The 17,777-nt window shown below is 56.0% G+C and overlaps 1 protein-coding gene across 1 annotated transcript in view; it reads right to left on the reverse strand.

Annotated features, from left to right (window-relative positions):
- Positions 1 to 585: 585 nt before the first annotated feature.
- Positions 586 to 17,777, reverse strand: part of TMEM132E (transmembrane protein 132E) — a 52,122-nt gene continuing 34,930 nt past the window's right edge. Inside the window, exons 2-9 of the mRNA XM_079135414.1 lie at positions 12,195 to 13,125; positions 11,226 to 11,372; positions 10,759 to 10,951; positions 9,998 to 10,141; positions 7,678 to 7,883; positions 4,690 to 4,978; positions 3,580 to 3,771; positions 586 to 2,707 (exon numbers count right to left, since the gene is read on the reverse strand). Of these exons, the coding sequence (XP_078991540.1) occupies positions 1,658 to 2,707; positions 3,580 to 3,771; positions 4,690 to 4,978; positions 7,678 to 7,883; positions 9,998 to 10,141; positions 10,759 to 10,951; positions 11,226 to 11,372; positions 12,195 to 13,125 (3,152 nt within the window). The 3' untranslated portion in view covers positions 586 to 1,657. The remainder of the gene's footprint in view (positions 2,708 to 3,579; positions 3,772 to 4,689; positions 4,979 to 7,677; positions 7,884 to 9,997; positions 10,142 to 10,758; positions 10,952 to 11,225; positions 11,373 to 12,194; positions 13,126 to 17,777) is intronic.

A 17,777-nucleotide genomic window follows, 5' to 3' on the forward strand; every position in this document is an offset into this window, starting at 1 on the left:
GGCCAGCTCCTGCCCTGCCTGCCTGTACCTCGTGTGCCCTGTCCCTGGCCTGGGGTTGCTGCCTGTGTGGGGGGGTGATCTCTCAGTACGAGGGGCTGTGGGCCAACCACAGTCCATTGGTTGGACAAGGGGACACCCAACACGTCTGTTTTTTAATTATCATGGAAACCCTGGCACTTTCCACATCAATGCCATGTGGAAGGGAAGGGAGGCTTCCATAAGAGTGGTGTCAGGGAGGGGCTTCCTCTGGAGGCAGTGGAGGGCACTCAGGGAGCACCCTGACCCTCTGGCATCTCGGATTTTCGCTGGCATCCCACCCCCAACGACATTTCTCCACAGAGCCAACCACGGCAGACTCCACCTCTTTGTAAGGCACATTGCCAGTTTGTGGATCCTTTGTCCTTTGATGGAGGCACCCACAGGGCATCCGAGGGCCTAAGGAAGCTGGGGCAGGAAGAACAGGACCAGCACCTGGGCCAGCCAATGTGGCCTCACGTCATGTGGTGTGCTGTGTGTGCATGTGTGCGTCTGTGCCCGCACACATGAGGGAGAGAACGAAACAGCCACCATGTACTGTCTGCTTGCTGGGAGTTACTGCTCCCACCCCAGTCCGATGGCCTCCATTTATTTATGAAAAATCCAACACAGTGGTGGGTAGAACCCAAGAGAAAAGTGGCTGTGAGATGGGGCAGGGGAGGCGCCAGCTCCCTCAGCCTCCACGGCCCCTCAGCCCCCTACAGTGCTCCCAGGGGCCTCATCTCCTCCTGTAGGGATTGCTTTTTCCTGGGGGTGGGGTGGTGGTGGCTGCCTGCCCTGTGGTGCAGAGGGAAAGGGTGGTGAGCAGAGCAGAGGCGGCTAAGGCGCAGTAGTGTTGACCTTGCAGTGGGGGAGGCAGGGGGCACCCAGGTCTCCCTGGGCCCTGCTGACCACAGTGCTCTGGGATCTGGTTTGGTCAGAGAGGGACTGGGGACTCCTCTGGCTTGGGCCCCTGTCCACAGCCCTTGGGGCAGGAGGGAGTCCTGAGGAGAACCCAGGAAGGCGCTGGTTTGGCACCAGACCCCTCTGTAGAGTCAGCTCTAGGCCCTGGGAGGCACCCAGAGGCCAGCAGATGCCATGACTGTCCACCGACCCCCCAATGTTTTGTCTGCAGCAAGATCCTTGGCAAGGCAGGCAGCCCCTGCCTCCCCACCCTGCAGGACAGAAATCCCTGAATATTGGTTTGAGAAAAGTCTTTGTGCAGTCTGTGACACAAGATTCCCCAGGTCCTCCAGGCACGGGAGAGGACAGGGGAGTGGGAGACAGGGCCCAGCACAATGTGGGCCCGCGGTCCCCACGCTGGACCTCAGGGCCCTACTTCTGAGGCAGGCAGCCTGCCTAGGCCGGCTGAAGCTTGGAAAGGATAGAACAGAGCCAGGACTGCTTCCCTCCTTGCAAGCCACAGGAGGAAGGGGCCCTCAACGCTCAGGGGGCAGGAGAGGGTAACCGGGGAAGTTGGGGGGCGGGCAGAGTAGGGAGCCAACCAACCGGCTCAGAGCAAAGCTGCAGGGGCAGGGAGTATAAAATCAACCCGCCCGCCCTGCGGAGTGAACTGGGGGTCCCTGCTGGGTCCCACCCAAGCAGACCATGTAGGGTCATCCTGCCACCCCGATTGTTGCCTCTAAGCAATCTCTTTGATTCTGCGCATGTAATTGTGCAGGTCAGGGGGCGGAGTCGCCCGCTTGGTACCCGCCACATCCGGGCAGCCCCAACCCAGGTCCTCTTCATCCTCCTCGTCCTCTTCGCCAGCAGGCACTGAGTCATAGGCCAGCTCCTCCGAGGGCAGTGTAGTGAAGGTGGTGAACTTGACCCGCTTGCGCTTGGAGGTGGGAGAGCTGGCGGGGTCCTCGGCCTGGTCCCGGGCGGAGCCGCCCGAAGAGCCGTCGCCGCGGCCGTGCACCTGGCTCTGGACGCTGGTCTGTGAGCTTCCGCTACTGTGATGGTCCCCGTGGCAACAGGCGGGCACGGTTTCCAGCGGGTTGCCGGCAGGAGGCGAGAGCTCCCCTTGCACCCGCAGCGGCTGCCCGTTGCCCAGGAACACCCAGTGGTGAGAGTGGTCCATGCTGGTCTGGCCCTCAGGCGGGATGCGCTTGTGCCGGTAGCGCAGCACAAAAACGATGCAGTTGATGAGGAAGACGAGGATGGCGAGGCAGAAGACGCCCAGCAGTGCGTACATGCCGATCTCCAGGTCGGTCAGACCCCGGGGCATCTGCAGGAAGCCCGTGGGCAGCGGCAAGAAGTCTTCTGTGGGTGGCACCGCAGAGGTGCCCAGTCCAGGGGCTGCCAGCGCAGGACCCCCTGTACCTGGTGGACCAGCTCCCCGGGCCTCGTCCTCACCTCCGCCAGGTCCTGGCTGGCTGGGGCCTGGGTAGTCATAAGTGGGGTCCTCTTCGTCCCGCCCAAAGTGCACTCGCAGCCCCACGGGCGTCGTGGCCAGCACACTCTTGCGCTTGGTTTTCTGGCAGCTCTCAGCGATGGTGAGCTCCGCGCGGAGCAGCTCCCCGGCCCCCTCCGCCTCAGCTACCACCAGCGGGAAGGCGCGATCCTGGGTGACTGTGGCCACCCGCTCATCCAGGCTGCTCACCAGCAGCCCATAGTCCCGTGGGCTGTAAAGGGAGAGTGGGGCCGTGGTACCATCACTATAGGATAGCCAGAGGCTCAGAAGGGCTTCCTGCAGGGGGAGAAGGGGACAGGAGTCAGGGAGCCTGATCCACGGGCTTCCTAGTTGGGCCCTGATTGCTATGAGGGCAACGATCAAGGGTCCTTGGCCCCTGTTGCCTTCCCAGTGGAAACTGTGCCTGCCATGTGGCAGGCACTTGAGTCATTACCTGGGTGCAAGTTGTCCCAGGTTGTGTGGAGGGTAAATGGCAAGTCATGGCATCCAGGCCGGGTACTACCCCAGAGACTGCTCCTGTCATCTTGAATTGAAGGTAAGTTCTGCCTTCAGGTCTGCTCTTCTGCTGCAGGAATAGCCCTGTACCTCCATTCCTGACCTTGGGGGTACCCCATCGAACCCTTGGCTCATGATAATACAGGCCCCAGGCCTCCTCCTTGCTAAGTCACAACTTTCTGGGAATCACCCTTCCTGCAGATGATGCAGAGCCCAGGGAGAAGCCATGGGCCTGGGTCATGCGCGGAGCTTTGGGGTAGAGGACCCCTATATCCTGACTCCTGGCTCCATGCTTGATGCCCACCTTCTCACCTCCCCTGTGCTCCCGCCTGTCACCTTTCCACCTTTGTCCTATAGCCAGTGCCCTTGGTGTACAGAGGGCGCTCCAGAGATGGCTGGGGATACTTCCTGGGGATGGCTTCCTGAGAAGCCAGGAGGGACGGCCTCTATAGGAAGATCTCAGGGTCACAAGTGCAGGAGAGGATGCCCAGACCCCTGTGCAGGGCAGGGAGGGGGTAGGGCAGACATGTAGGTTTCTGAGGGCAGAGAGAGCCTCCATCACCTGAAGACCTAACTAGGGGGCTCATGACATAAAGGCATGACAGAGCCCCTGAGCCCTGACTCCCTGGCTGGTGGGTCAGGCAGCAAGTTACCTGCTTGAGGAAGGTGAGGGTCTGCTGTGCAGCTGTGGTGGCCAGGATGGTGTGGCTGCTCCCAGGGCTGGGCCGCAGGGAGAGGGTCAGGCTGGCTACCACCTGGGCCTGCAGCTGTGTGATGCTGACCTTCTCCTCTGTCACTGTCAGTAGTGTCTCCCCCAGCACTGCCTCCGTCAGTGGGGACACCACCTGAGGCAGAGCAGGGTGGGGGTAGGAGAGAGCCAGGAAAGCAGCAACCCCCACTAGGTCCCTCCCCAGGGAGGATGCCCCACGATGCCAGAAGAGGAGTCCAGAGTGATAGGGCAGGCACCTGGTTCTGCCTAAGGTCTGCAAGCAGGAACCGAGGTCTGCGGGTCACAAGAGGTGGGGGGCTCGCAGGAGCCAGTGAGGAATATGGATGAGAGAGGTGAGCTGATTTTGAGGAAAATAACCCTTGTGTAGTGGTAAATAATAACTCATGTTTGGCCTCCATGTCAGGGAGACAAAAGGGAGAGGTGGCCAATGGGAGAGAGAACGCATGCTCACCGAATGGGGACACTCATTGGCTCTTGCTGATTGTGGCCAGGTGGGGATAGAGGCTCAATTTTGCCAGATTCATTTTTTGTAAAACCAGAAATCTAGATTGTTTTTTAAAATGAGAAAACCTCTCAATTTTGAAATGTTGGATCAATCATTTTATAAACCAAATATGACTGCAGGCAGATTCCAGCCCATGGGTCACTATTTATAATCTCTTAGATCAATGATTTCTACCCAGACACCCAGTGATCAGAGGGGAAGGTCAAAGTCGAGTTTCCAGATCGCCGCACCTGCTGGTTCTCCCCTGATCCCACACCTCCTCCCCCTGCTGTCAGGGAGGGCTCTGGGCAGCCCCTGTCCCCATAGGGGGCTGGACAGAGGTTGATGCCACATTCAGTAAGAGCCTTTGCCAAGGTGAAGCTGAAAGACCTTGACCTTGGGTCATATAATTTCAGGCAGAGTGAAAGTTTGGAAAGGAAGCATGTCCTGGGGACCAGCTGGGGTTGCTCGTGGGGCTCCAATCTCTCCACCCACAGGTAAACCAGACTCCTGGCACTGCCCCTTTGTGCTCAGACAGCTCATGCCTACCTTAAAGGGGGTGGTGCCTGGCTCCAGTCCAGCCAGCGTGCTGCTGTCCACCATGTGTGCTACTCGGGGGTCGCCGACCCGCATGAAGTCACTGACCAAGTCAGTGACCTCCACCAACCAGTCTGAGCCCAGCATGGTGACCACCTGGTCAGTGCCCTCAGACGACGTTGTGTGGAACTGGGTGAAGACCTGCAGGGTGGCATGCTGGTACTGCAGGGTACAGCCTCGGCTCACGCTCTGCCGCCGCTCCTCTTCCTCCTCCTCCTCATCTTCGCTCTCCCGGGCTGACCTGGGTTGGGGATGTACCAAGGTCAGGGCTGGCTGGGCTGAGAGACCTCACCCTGGATCTGATCTGGACAAGTCCCTACCCTCACCCTTGCCCTGCTGGTTCTTCCAGCTCCCATGGGGGGGATGCCCTGCAAACAGCACCTCCTCCTGGCTCAGGCCTTCATCTCTGGGTTTGGTCCAGGAGTTCTGGCCTTTTTCTCCCTAACCCAAGCCTCAGAATAGTGGGCACTTGATCCCAGTAATGACTCCTGCCTTTTTTTAGCACTAAGCATGAGCCTGGTACTGTGCTCTACTCTAAACTGTAGCAAAGGAGATTCTCGTTATAGATGCTGGAAGGCCTAGCTGAATCGTGTACAACTTGCAAGCGATGAACTTGGAAACTTAACTGAGGAGATTTCCAGGTAAGGATTGGAAGGTACAGCCTGGTTTCCCCTTGCTGCTTTTAATAAAACGTGAGAAGAGAGAAACAAATTGACAAGCCATTAAGTTAAAGGGAACCTGGGACCTGATGACTTGGGGAATTCTCAACTTAGCAGATTGAAAAAGATGCTCAAATCAGTAGGTTCCTTGCCAGGAAGGCATGCTCCAGAGAGAACGCTTGCTAGAACTTTGTCAGAATCAACCAATTCAAGTGTTCGTTCACACACAGTGCTCTTTCATCTATGTTAACAATTTAATCCTCACAACAACCCTATGAGAAGTATCATCTTGCTTATTTTGTAAAGAAAATGAAGCACAGAGAGGTTAAGTAAATAGCCCAAGTTTGCACAGCTAGTAAATAACTGAATCAGGATTGAAGCCAGGCTGTCTGTTTCCAGAGTTCGTTCTATCTTCACTACTCGAAGCAGCATTCCCATCACTCAGTGGCTGGTCAGAAATGCAGAGTCCCAGGCTTCACCAGGCCTTCCCCATCCACAGCTGCATTCTAGCGGATGCCCTGGTGAGGCATGCTCACATTCAGGTTTGAGAGCCTCTGGTCTGTATGACCTTGCTTTTGCAAGTTTCTGCAGAACTGAACTCAACCCTGGTCTCCCTTGACCACCTGCTTCTTCTCCACCCCACTTCCAGCTGCCTGCCACTTCCCTGGCTTCTCTTCCTGCTGGGCTCTTCTCTGCTGCAGCTCTGAGTGGGTGGAGCGTGGTGAGGACACAGGTCCACACCCTGCAGACGGGCACTCAGGTGTGTGAGCCTGCACCACATCAAGAGGGCCGGGCGTGCATCATGGTGCCTGTGTCCACGTGCTCACGAATCTGCCCTCAGTGTGCCAGGCAGGGGCAGCTGGGCACAGGTGCCTGTGGTCCTGTATTGGTGCATCTGCTGTGCTTGGTCTACTTGGCTGCTCTCTCACCCTGTCTCCCCAGCCAGCTCCTTTCTACTCATCCTTCAAGATTTTTTTCTTGAATAAGTGATGTAAGGTATTTATTTTCCTTCTTTTTATATTTTGATTTGTTGTACACAAATGGGGTACAACTATTGTTTCTCTGGTTGTACACGAAGTAGAGTCACACCATTTGTGTAATCATACATGTACATAGGGTAATGTTGTTTGTCTCATTCTATTATTTTTCCTTCCCCTCACACTCTCCCCACCCCTCATTATAATTCATCCTTCCTCCATTCTTGCCTCCCCCCCCATTATATATCATCATCCCCTTATCAGAGAAATCATTTGGCCTTTGGTTTTTTGGGATTGGCTTATTTCACTTAGCATGATATTCTTCAGCTCTGTCCATTTACCTGCAAATGCCATAATTTTATTCTTCTTTATGGCTGAATAATATTCCCACTGTGTATATATACCACAGTTTATCCATTCATCTATTGAAGGGCATCTAGGTTGGTTCTACAATCTAGCTATTGTGAATTGAGCAGCTATGAACATTGATGTAGCTGTGTCACTGGAATATGTTGATTTTAAGTCCTTTGGGTATAGACCAAGGAGTAGGATAGCTGGGTCAAATGGTGGTCCCATACCAAGTTTTCTAAGGAATCTCCACACTGCTTTCCAGAGTAGCTACACCAATTTGCAGCCCCACCAGCAATGTATGAGTGTACCTTTTCCCCACATCCTCGCCAATGCCTATCGTTGCTTGTACTCTTGATAATAGACATGCTAATTGGGGCAAGATGAAAATCCTTTAAGATTTAACTCAAGTGCACACCTGTAACCCCAGTGGCTGGGGAGGCTGAGGCAGGAGGATTGCAAGTTCGAGACCAGCCTCAGCAACTTAGTGAGGCTCTAAGCAACTTAGTAAGCCCCTGTCTCAAAATAAAAAAAATAAAAAGGGCTGAGAATGTGGCTCAGTGGTAAAGCACCCCTGGGTTCAATCCCCAGTATCCAAAAACAAACAAATAAATAAATTTAAAAAAAAAATCTAACTCAAGGATCAACACTTCTAGAGGCCTGCCTTGGCTTCTGGAGGGAGAGGTTTTCTTTGTCGAGCCACCTGATGCCCTGTGCACAGGGCTTCCCATGCAGTGTCGTGTTGTGGCATGTCCATGACCCTGCCCTCCCTGCTGGACTGAGAGCTTGGCAGGGTCCACATCTCAAACACCAGTCAGTACCCACCACACAGTAGGTCTTCAGTAAGTTTGTTGATTTCACAGCTGCCCCACAGAATGGGTTCACCTGGGGCCCTATACACATCTGCAGCTTGGCCCGTGAGCATCTCAAGAGTCCTGTGTGTGCAGGGGCTGTACCTGCGGTCAGGGAGGATGGGTACCCTCCAGCCCTTCACTTGGCTGAGGCGAGCATCTGACAGCTCGATGTGCAGAGGCAGCTTGGGGACCCAGACTGTCATTTCCAAGGGGGCGCTGAGGACATCGTAGCGGAAGGTGACCCTGGCATTCATGGACCCTCGAGACTCCTTTCCACTCACAAATACGTAGTCGCAGCTGCTGGAGACCTAGGGAGAGGAGGAGAAAGCCATGTGCCTTGCCTGGCAAGTCTTCCTGCAGGGCAGTGTGGGGGTCTTGCATGTGGCAAGCAAGGCACAGAGGGCTGCTGCAGAGAGAAGCGGAGGTGGCCAGGTGGGGGAAGGCACTGATTCCACTGGGACATGCCAGTTTCTTCCCTGTTTCTCCAAAGAGCCTTCCTCTGTGACTACTGTTCCTTGATAGGGCCCAGCCTGCAAATGTTTTTGCTAGGGGCTGTTTCTGACCTGGCAGAACCATACCATGGAGGAGGCTCCAGGTTAAGGGGCCGCACAGGGCCCTTTATGATTGACAGCTGGGGAACCAAGTGTCTGGCAGGTAGAGTCCTCCACTGCACAGAGGGCCATCCACTGGGCAGGAGGAAGTTGAGGTGGAAGGGATAGTGGTGAGGGGCAGGTCCACACCTCCTCTGTGCTTGTGCGGCGGCACAGCTGCCCCAGGAGAGTGGGCGATCGATTAATTTCAGGTGAGGGAACTGCACTATCCAGGTGTGGAGGGGAGGAAACCGGGGAGGAAAAATCCGACTCAGAGAAGCCCAAATGCAGACTTGTGGATGTTTGCCACCAGTGTGTGGCTTTGGCAAATGCATGCCCACCTGAGTAGCAACCTGCATTCCTAGAGAGTCCCTGGATGGAACTGGCTGCCTCCTGAGGAGCACATCCTTCCTGGAGACCAGTGCCCACTCACAGAGAGGTTGCTGCCAGTACTTCAGGGCAAACGCAGATGGCTGTGTGTGTTCAGTGTGCCCACGCACACACCTGGCACATGCTGGAGTGGCTCCTGTGTGCATGGCACCCAGGCGCTCCTGCTGGTACATGCCCTGAATGCACTACCTGGATTGGGTGGAGGATCCTCAGAGTCTCTGCAGCAGGTGAGGGCAGGGTGCTGGGACTGTGGCTTATCCTCAGAGATGAGCCCCTGGACCATCCAGATCCCTTCCTCATCTCAGAGGGTGGGTGGAGGAAAGTGGGGACAGTAACCCTGCCGGAAATGCTCATTTCCCACCTGGGCAGCAGAGAATCCCATCTGCAGGCTGGCAGATTCCATTTAGAATGCTGGCAAAGTCCATGAAGAACCAGAGCGTGTTGCATCGAGATTCGTAACAAATCCCATTTAGAATCCTTGATAATTCCCTTCGGTATCTAAAGTTATCACCAGGGGAGGGGAATCTGGGCAAAAGGAAAGGCGCCAGGCGAGGTCTTCTGGGAGCAGGTGTCTTTATTGGTTTTCCAGCCAGCCAGCGGCGGAAAGCCCCACGGCCTGGGGCGAGGCTTCCAAGCTGCTGCCAGGGGCCATGGGGTGTGGCGCGGAGCCTCTGCTCTGACTGCCCTGGAGAGCATTCTGCCAGGGTCTGGATGGAGGGCAGCACCAGGATCCGCACACTCAGTGGCATGGAAAGAGTGAGCACCAGGTCGCCCAGGTGAGCAGAGAGGACCCCTGCCTCCTTCCTCTGTCTCCTCCCCATCTCAACTTTGCAAACAGGGAGGTGACCGAGTGGCCACCCAAGTCAGAAGAGTGTCCTGTTTTCTGGGCTGAGGAGGACCTGCTGGACAGCTGCAGCTGGGAGGGGCCTGCAGGGTCAGGGGGTGTGGCAGAGTGGGGACCTTCGTCTACAACCTTCTGAGGACTTCCTCTCTGAGTGCCATTGCCCCAGGGCTCAGGGTCAGTCATGAGGGGCCCACCTCCCCTGTCTCCCTTGCCTCGACCAGAGTGTGCCACACCCCAGGGCTCAGTAATGACTTGCTGTGTTGAGTTCGAGTTGTCAACACTGCCTTTTCCCTTCAGGATGGCCAAGCAGTCAACTCCCTCTTCCTCCAGGAAGCCCTCCAGGACTGACTGGGGCAGTACTCAGGGGCTGAGGGAGGGAACCTCCCAGAGGGGAAGAGATTTGGGGATGGACTGTTTCCGAGAGGCCTGCTGCCACTCAGTATGCATGAGCCTGGTGTTGTGGAAGGGGAAGGGAGGATTCAAGTGCAGTCCTTAAGGATGAGTGAGATAAGCCACCTCGACTCTGGTTTGGGGTTTCCACTCCCCCAGAAGCTCTAACGCCATCGTCGTCCAGAGGACCTGCCTCCAGGAAGCTCACCTTGATGATGTCCTCGTTGTCAGACTCGCATTCCACTAGGGTGGAGACATCTAGCACAAGGCCTGTCACTTCAATGGCGATGACTTTCACAGGGATGGCCACTGTTCTGCCCGTCAAGATGGCTGTGTTGATGATCTCTGTATCCTGCAGGAGGAGAGGGGGAGGGGGTTCTGTCGGTAGTCCCTTTCTCTCCCAGGGTATGTCCACCAAGGCCCTGGATTGTGGCTGCTGCCACTCCTCAGAGGCATACCCTTCCCGTGGGGACACTGGGGCACATGGGCAGAGATGGGCTGCCACCCAGGCTCGTGCTCCTTCTCAGAGGGTCTGTTCACTGCTGCAGGAGCCTCAGGAATGCCTGGCTCTGTTCCCCAGCCTTCTACCCTCCTCTCTCCAACATCCTCCATGCCCCACGGGATGCTCAGTAATACACAAGGCATTCACCTGGCTACTCGAGGTGCCCTGGGCTGGTCCCAGTCGCCCCGCCCTTACCATCCCCTGCACTTTCTAAACCCATGGCTCCTTTGGAGCAACTGCTCACATCCCCACTCCTGCACCTCCCGGAGCAGCCCCTGCGGGGTGACTTCTCCCACCTCTGCCCCCCAGCACCGTCTGCCTCCCAGGAGTGCACACCTGCACCCTTGTACACGTGCGCACCTGGATGCTGGAGGCAGGCTCCTACGAGCACACACACACTCAGCCACGCTCATGCCTTCCCACACAGAGACACAGGCATCCACCAGCCTGGTCACCTAGTCACTCACCATGGCCAGGGGCAGAATGGCTTGCACATCTCGCTGGATGACTGTCAACTCCGTGACTGCCCGCTCCAGGTCAGGTAGGGCCCCGTGGCCACGGTAGTCGATGTGCCACATGATTCTCCGCTTGACGGAGTGGCTGGTGAAGTTCTCCATCTCAAAGTCTAGCTGCAGAATCTCCAGAGGGCCCTGGCCCTCCCTGCCAGGGAGGGGAAGGAAGGGGAACGAGGACAGGCTGGGAGAAGTCTGAGAGCTCTGAAGCCCTCAGTGGGGACCCGTCCCTCCTTAGCAGCTGTCTTCTGTGGCCCTGAGCCTCTTCAGCCCTCCCGAAGTGACCTGGCCCCAAGATCCCACTTTGGGGCCCAGACGGCAGATTTCCCATCCACCAAGTCCCATCCCTTCACAAACCCAGCCTCCTGCGTTGAGGACCCCTACCCCTCTAGGTGTCTGCTCTGCAAAGAGCTAGAGCTCACCAGGGGGGCAGGGGCGTGCCCTGGGCCCAGGCCACATCCACAGTGGCTGTTGAGTGCTTTGCCCCAGTCAGCAGCTCTGAGGTCACGTGCCACTGGACACTCCGTGACTTGGTACCTAGAAGGGTCACACCCTTTTTGGCTTTCACCCTGGAACAAAAGGGGAAGAAGAAGAGGGAGAGGGTCAGGCTGGGACCCAAAGGCTGCCTGCCTGGCTACCACCTCTAGGCTGGAGTTGGGGTGGAGGAACAGGTGAGCTAAGAGATCCTGAGTCCTATACTTAAGGGTCTGGGAATCTGGCGCCATATAGCTGCATATTGCTCTTGTGGGGTGGCATGTCTATGGGGTCTTTTTTATGTCAGAATCACCCTCCATGACTCAAATCATGCATTTCTAGTGGGAAATTTCATGTTTTGTGGGGATGCGATATGATCTAAGCATTTTTGAATTCATGAACTGCGTCTTTCTCAAGGTGTAGAAAAAGCAGGACACTCAAAATTTTTTCTCTTAACCCGAGGACTGGGACCAATGTCCCAACAGGCACTTATACCTGTTGGTCTTATGGCTACTAGCCAAGGGGGTGCTTTCTGATCTCCATGTCTCCTCCCTGGCCTTTATTTCCTCATCTGTAAAATGGGTGAGTTGTACAGCTGATGTCCCTGGACCCTTTCAGCTCCATCCCATCATTCCAGACCTCTATCTAGGTTTGTGAAAACTAGCTATGCCTTTTACTTGTGACTGTGACTCCATTGAGACCAAGGAGAGGCAGAGGTTTTGATTGCTCTCAGAAGGGTTAAGAACGTGGGGGCAGGGGGCTCACCTAGTGCACTGTCTCCTGAGGTTGCTCAAGCCATAGGTGGGAGACCTGAGGTTAGGATGCTGGACAGGGATCCAGCTGGGACCTGGACAAGGTGTCAGGGATATATTTGACCTTGGAAGGGAAACTAGACCCCTGACCCATAACCCCATTACCTGAGTGTGAAATGCTCCACGCTGGGGCTGGAGGGCGAGGAGGAGTTGGGAGCCAGATAGAGGAGGATGCTCAGCACCTCCCCAGGCTTGAGCGGCCGGTCAGGCAGGCGGATCATCAGGTTACTGTCCAGCCTATGCTCCTGCAGCGCCCTCCGGGGTGGCGGTCGGAAGAGGCTGATGCTCCCGATGCGCAGCAAGGGGTGCTGAGTAGGGCTCTCAGCGCGGGCCCCCATCCCCTGCCCAGGTGCGCGCCTTGAGCCCCCGCAGCCCCCCGCCGCATCCGGGGCGTGGAGGGTGTAGTAGAGCTCAGCCTGCTGGCTCTCCCCCGCAGCCTCCGGCTCTAGCCCATCTGGGGACTTGCGGCGGGCGCTCGGGGGCACTGCGGGGGCTGGGGGTCCAAACCAGGCCAAGGGCAGCTCGGCCCGCACGAGACAGGTGGCCAATCCCCCGCTGAGACGACAGGAGCTCTTGACCTCTCGGGCATCCCTGAAGGCATGCAGGCGGACACAGGGCAGTCGCTCGGTGACGCCAAAGTCATCCCAGTCCCTGCCGGCCACATAGAAGAGCACCTGCGCCACGGGCTGCGAGGCGGGCACTCGGGCGCGGACGATGAAGGCCCGCACCTTCCAGTTGACCGTCAGGCGCTCGGGGATGTCCAGGGTGCTGGATGGCTGCAGGAGCTCCCGCGCTACCACCTGGCTGGTGCTGAAGGGTCCCAGGGAGACGTTGAGGACCGGCAGCTCCTTGGTCTGGAATACCACGAAGGGCTCGGAGCGCTGTAAGGAGCTGTTGGCCACCGTGGGCGATGGTGGCCGAGCCTCCCGCAGGAAGAAGGCCAGACGCGTGTGTGACAGGCGGTAGCTGACAGGCAGCACCGGGCTGGCCTGTGCCCCAGGTGGGCTGGGACTGGCGGGGTGGGAGCGGCTGGAGGCTGGGGACAGAGACCAGAGAGGCCCAGAGTGGTCAGGAGAGGTGAGCTCACACCAGTCCCTGGCTGCCTGCCCCCACCCCCACAGAGGGCCTCTGCTCCCCAGGCACCCCGGCTCAGCCTGGTCCACCGTCTTTGGTGGTTCAGGGCCCTGCTGTGGGGCACCCAGCCTGGCACCACCTTGGCTGTGGTGTTAATGACCCGATCACCCTCTCTTCATTTTTTCCCTCTTCAACCGCAGGGTAAAGCCAATCCCATCACAAAGCCTTGTGAAGCTTTGGTGAGGTTGCATCCCCTGGTGCCCTGAAACCTCAAGACCTGCCAAATGAGCCTCAAAATTGTTTCTGCCTCAAAGTGCCAGGTGAGAACCTTCTGAAGTCGGGTGCCCACAGGGCTGAGCAGCTCTGGCGGCTGAGAAGTGTAACTCTTCCCCGCATGCTGAGCTCTGTGCTCAGTGCCTGCGCTCAGACAGTGTTAGCTTGTTTGATCCTCAGTTCTGTCCTTGGAGGTGGGCATGTTATGATCACCATCCACTCAATCACTTTCCTGTCAATAACTTCTTTTTTGAGTACCTACACTTACACTTTACAGATAAAGGAACTGAAGTGTGGGGCACTTAAATAACTTACCAGAGTCACGTGAGCAAAAAGGTCAGGAGCAGGATATGAACCTGAAGCCACTTGGCTCTCAAACCCCAGTCCTTTCCTGCATCAGTAGTCTCAGATGGTGTTGGGTTCCCCAGGGACCCCCTGATTTCCCTTACTCCCTCTTATCATACACTATATAAACAGGGAATTTTATCTTCAGTCTCCCAGAAATAAATGTGGGTCTTGTGTTTGGTTCCTTCCTCCTTCTGAGCCTTGCCCCACCTACCCAGGAAGCTGCCAAGTTCTAGCAATTTTGCCTCCTGGCCAGTTGCTTTGTCCTGGGCTGTCCTCTGTCCCCAGGACCCAGCCCCAGGTCAGGCCTCACTCCTGTCGCCATGCCTAACTGGGTCCCCCCTCACTTTCTCTCACCTACTCTCTGGCTCCTGACATTCCCTGCTCCCCTGACACAGCAGCCAGAGAGGTCCTTCTCCCGGACAGGCCAGAACTTAGTGACCTGTTTCAGAGTATGATGGCACTGTCAGGGGACAGGTAGGACCCACAGTGGAGACCTAAAGTCTGAGATTCTTTTCTGGAGCTTCACATAAACTCTCCGAGTCCCATTCATCAACTTTAAGATCTGGGTGATAACAATGCTGGTTCACCGGACGCCATGCTGTTATTTGTTCTGTGTTTGAGAACCTAGTAAGGAGACCCCCTATCAATTGTGCAGCTCAATGCAAGTGTGGGTAGGTATCATTAAGGAATTTCTCCTGTAGTATGCTTACAAAATAAAGCCCAGACCCACCTCATAGGGCCCTCTACTTGTGGTCCCAGGACCCTCTTTCCCCTAGGACTCCTCTTCTTGAGCCCTTCCTGCAGGGCGACCAGGAGACTCACTGTCCTTACTGCCCCCTGGTGTTGCTGATGGCCCCTCCTTTGTACCCTCTGCATCCAGCCCTCTCCTTATTCAAATCTGAATCTTCCTCCAGGCCCAGTGCCAATGCCACCTTCTCCAGGAAGCCTTCAGGATGTGCCTCAGCTCTGGGAATTCCCTCAGAGCGTTGTCCTTCTCTCTGGGGTCCTCTCACATCCTGCTTTGGGTGGAAGTTGGTTATCTACACGGCTTGCATCAAGCAAGGCTTCAACAAGTCCCTGCTGATCTCCACTGAGCCATCTGCAGATACCTCTGTTCAAGGGAGAGACCCCTAGCCAGCGCCAGACTTTCTTGTCGTTTATGCATTTTTATCATTTTATCACTCTCCCTGGAACTTTGACAGTTCCACAAACATTCATACTTAATTCCTCATGAAAGTAATGAACTAAAAATTCCTTCACCTGAGGGTCCAGTGTCTCCATCCTATTTTTTAAAAATCTGCTGTTTCATTTTTTCATTCAACAAAATAAGGCAATTGGCTTGAGCGGAGGCCCTTGGGGTCACTTGCTGTAGGAGGAGTGGTTCTTGGTCTCTCCACTCCTTAAGGTTCCTCCTGAGCAGCCCTGAGGACCCACTGGGAACATGCTGGTCCCTGGTCCTCTGGGTAGCCCATGCTTTTGCCAACAGACAGCCTCACCATATTCCCAAGAGACCTCAGTTTGCAGGTGACTCTTTCCTGACGACAGACACCCTGCAGCTGGCAGAGCCAGGAGTCACTGGGGTGGAAGCGGGCAGTGGAGTCCAAGATGGGGTCAGGAAGATGTTTGCAGAGATAAGAAAAACCTTCCTGATTGGCACCTGGAATCTCAGAACACGTCCTTACAGCTTGGGGGGACTGGCCTCAAAGTGTGCACATGGATATCCAGGGTAGTGTCCTGAGTCAGGCCACAGCAGCCAATCAACTGCTTTGGAAGCAGCAGGAAGCAGGGGAATAGGCTGTGGGATCATTAAGGCCTCTCCCTGCCAGAGTCCTGGGCAAGTTGCTTCCCATTTGGAGCCTCGGATTCCATCTCTAAACTTTCACTGGTGACATGGGTCCCACCCACCTCACAGAGATGTTGACAGTAGCTAAAAGACCCAGGGGTAGGACATGCTCTGAGAACTGTAAAGCAGCCCTGGGGGAATGAGGCATCATGTGGTGGGAATATCCAGGGCCTCTGAGTACTGGGCCCGAGGCAGGGACGGGACACCATGCTTGTCCCTCTGGGCTGCGAGGAGGGCTGCTGTGGTCAGGAGAATGTGAGTGGTCAGTATGCAGGGCAGGTGGGACAGGCTGAGGTGGAGGGTGGAGTGTCGGAACAGTGACCCTGCCCTTGGTAGCCGTCCCCAGGAGACCCCAGAAGCTGCTAAGTGGCACTTAGTTCCATTTGCCTCTCATCAGCCCAACTTCACGGCAGACCATCTGGACCCCTTGGAAGGCACAGTGGGGGCAGAGGTCACCAGATGGCCACCGGACTCAGAGGGGCGTGAAGGAAGGGATTGGGGAGGCATGTTTGCATGTCCCCATCTTCCCCCCGGGGAGAGAAGTGGTCTGGCACAACCAAGATCCTGGATCGTTCAAAGCGCCCTTGCTGTTCTCAGAATCTGCTGAGCAAATGTTTCTGCCTTGGGCCACTGCATGTACTGTCCCCTCCGCCTAGTGTTCATCTCTCTCCTGGTCTCTCTCTCCAGTCTTTGTTAGGGGCCATCTGCCCTGGCTGTCCCATCTACAGTAGCATGTTCCAGTCCCCTTGGTCTCTCTCTGTCCCCTTTCTTGACTTATTTTCTTCATAGCTTTTATTGCCACCTGACTTTCCACAGTGAGCCCATGTGGTTCCTGTCCACTAGACATGACGCCACCAGGATCGCAGACACAGGATTGCTCCTGCTCTGCCCCAGTGCTTGGAACAGGGCCTCGCGCATTGTGGGCCCTCAGTCAGTGTTTGTTGAAAGAGTGACATTGTCTGAATGAGTGGCCAGCACTGACTGTGGGGAGCTGAATAAGCTGTGCATAGCGCCAGGTATGGCATACAGTGGGTGCTTAATAAATGTTAATTGCATCCATTTATGAGGCTGGGGGTACCTGCTCAGGGCCCGTGGGCAGACAGAGTCCTCTCCCCTTTCATCTCAGGCTGGTCCTAGTTGTCTGGGAGCATAGTGGGGCCCTCTGGCCACCCCCCACAGTCTTTTTTCCAGGTGCGGAGGCCAGGCCCCTCCCTCACCTTCTTGAGCACATAAATGAATCTTCATAGAGGCTGGGGCCAGGCAGGCTGGTGCCCCTGGCCATCTCCCTGCTTCTAATCAAGATCAGATACCTCCTGCTTCTACCTCTAATTGTCCCCAAATTAAAACGAATCACTTGCAAATCAGGAAAAAAAAAATATAATTAGTTTTGGTGAGTTTGAGTCTGCGGGGCACAGCGGGGCATGCCCGTTGGGATTGGGGGTGCTGGGCTGCACTGGGAGAAGGCTTGGCCTGCTCCCTTGTGTTCCACGTCTGAGGTCAGTATTTGCAGATCCTTCAGCCCTTGCCTGAATTTAAGAATCAGCTGGGACAAACACAACAGCAAACAAAGCCTCAGGACGGATCCAGGTGGGCACTTCAGAATTCCTAGAGCACAGTCCCCATCATCTGTGTGTTTAGCACATATCCCAGAAGCTGTATCATCACAGAAGTATGGAAAGCAGCACTCAGTAGGGAGGATTGGTGGAGGTGCTGAAGAGTTTGGGACTTGCATAGTGCCTGGTGGCTAGGCCGATGGGTAATGATGACAGATATCCAGAGCCTGGAACAGTGCCTGACCAGATAGGCGCCATGTCTTGTTTGGTCAGTGTGTGAATGGATGGATGAATGAATGAACCAATGAAAGGGAACAAGAACTATGTCTAACGCAGGTGGTGAGGGTCCTAGGGGTCACGTGGTCCAAGACCAGGCAGCCAGGGATGCCTATGCCCAGCAATCCTTCCCCCACCCTGACCTGGAGGGCCACTGGAGTGCTATGACCTAGGGGTTGGGAGGGACTGGCCTTGGGGAAACACCTTGACTCAGGAGAGCCACTGTGCAGGAAGCTGAGGCCTGGGGTGCTTTGATGAGGGCTCTGGACTGGGAGGAAGGGTGCCTGGGTGGCAGGCTGCCCTTCCTTGGCTGGCTAGAGG

The sequence above is a fragment of the Sciurus vulgaris genome (genome assembly GCF_902686455.1).
Source record: "Sciurus vulgaris genome assembly, chromosome: 3".
NCBI lineage: Eukaryota > Metazoa > Chordata > Mammalia > Rodentia > Sciuridae > Sciurus > Sciurus vulgaris.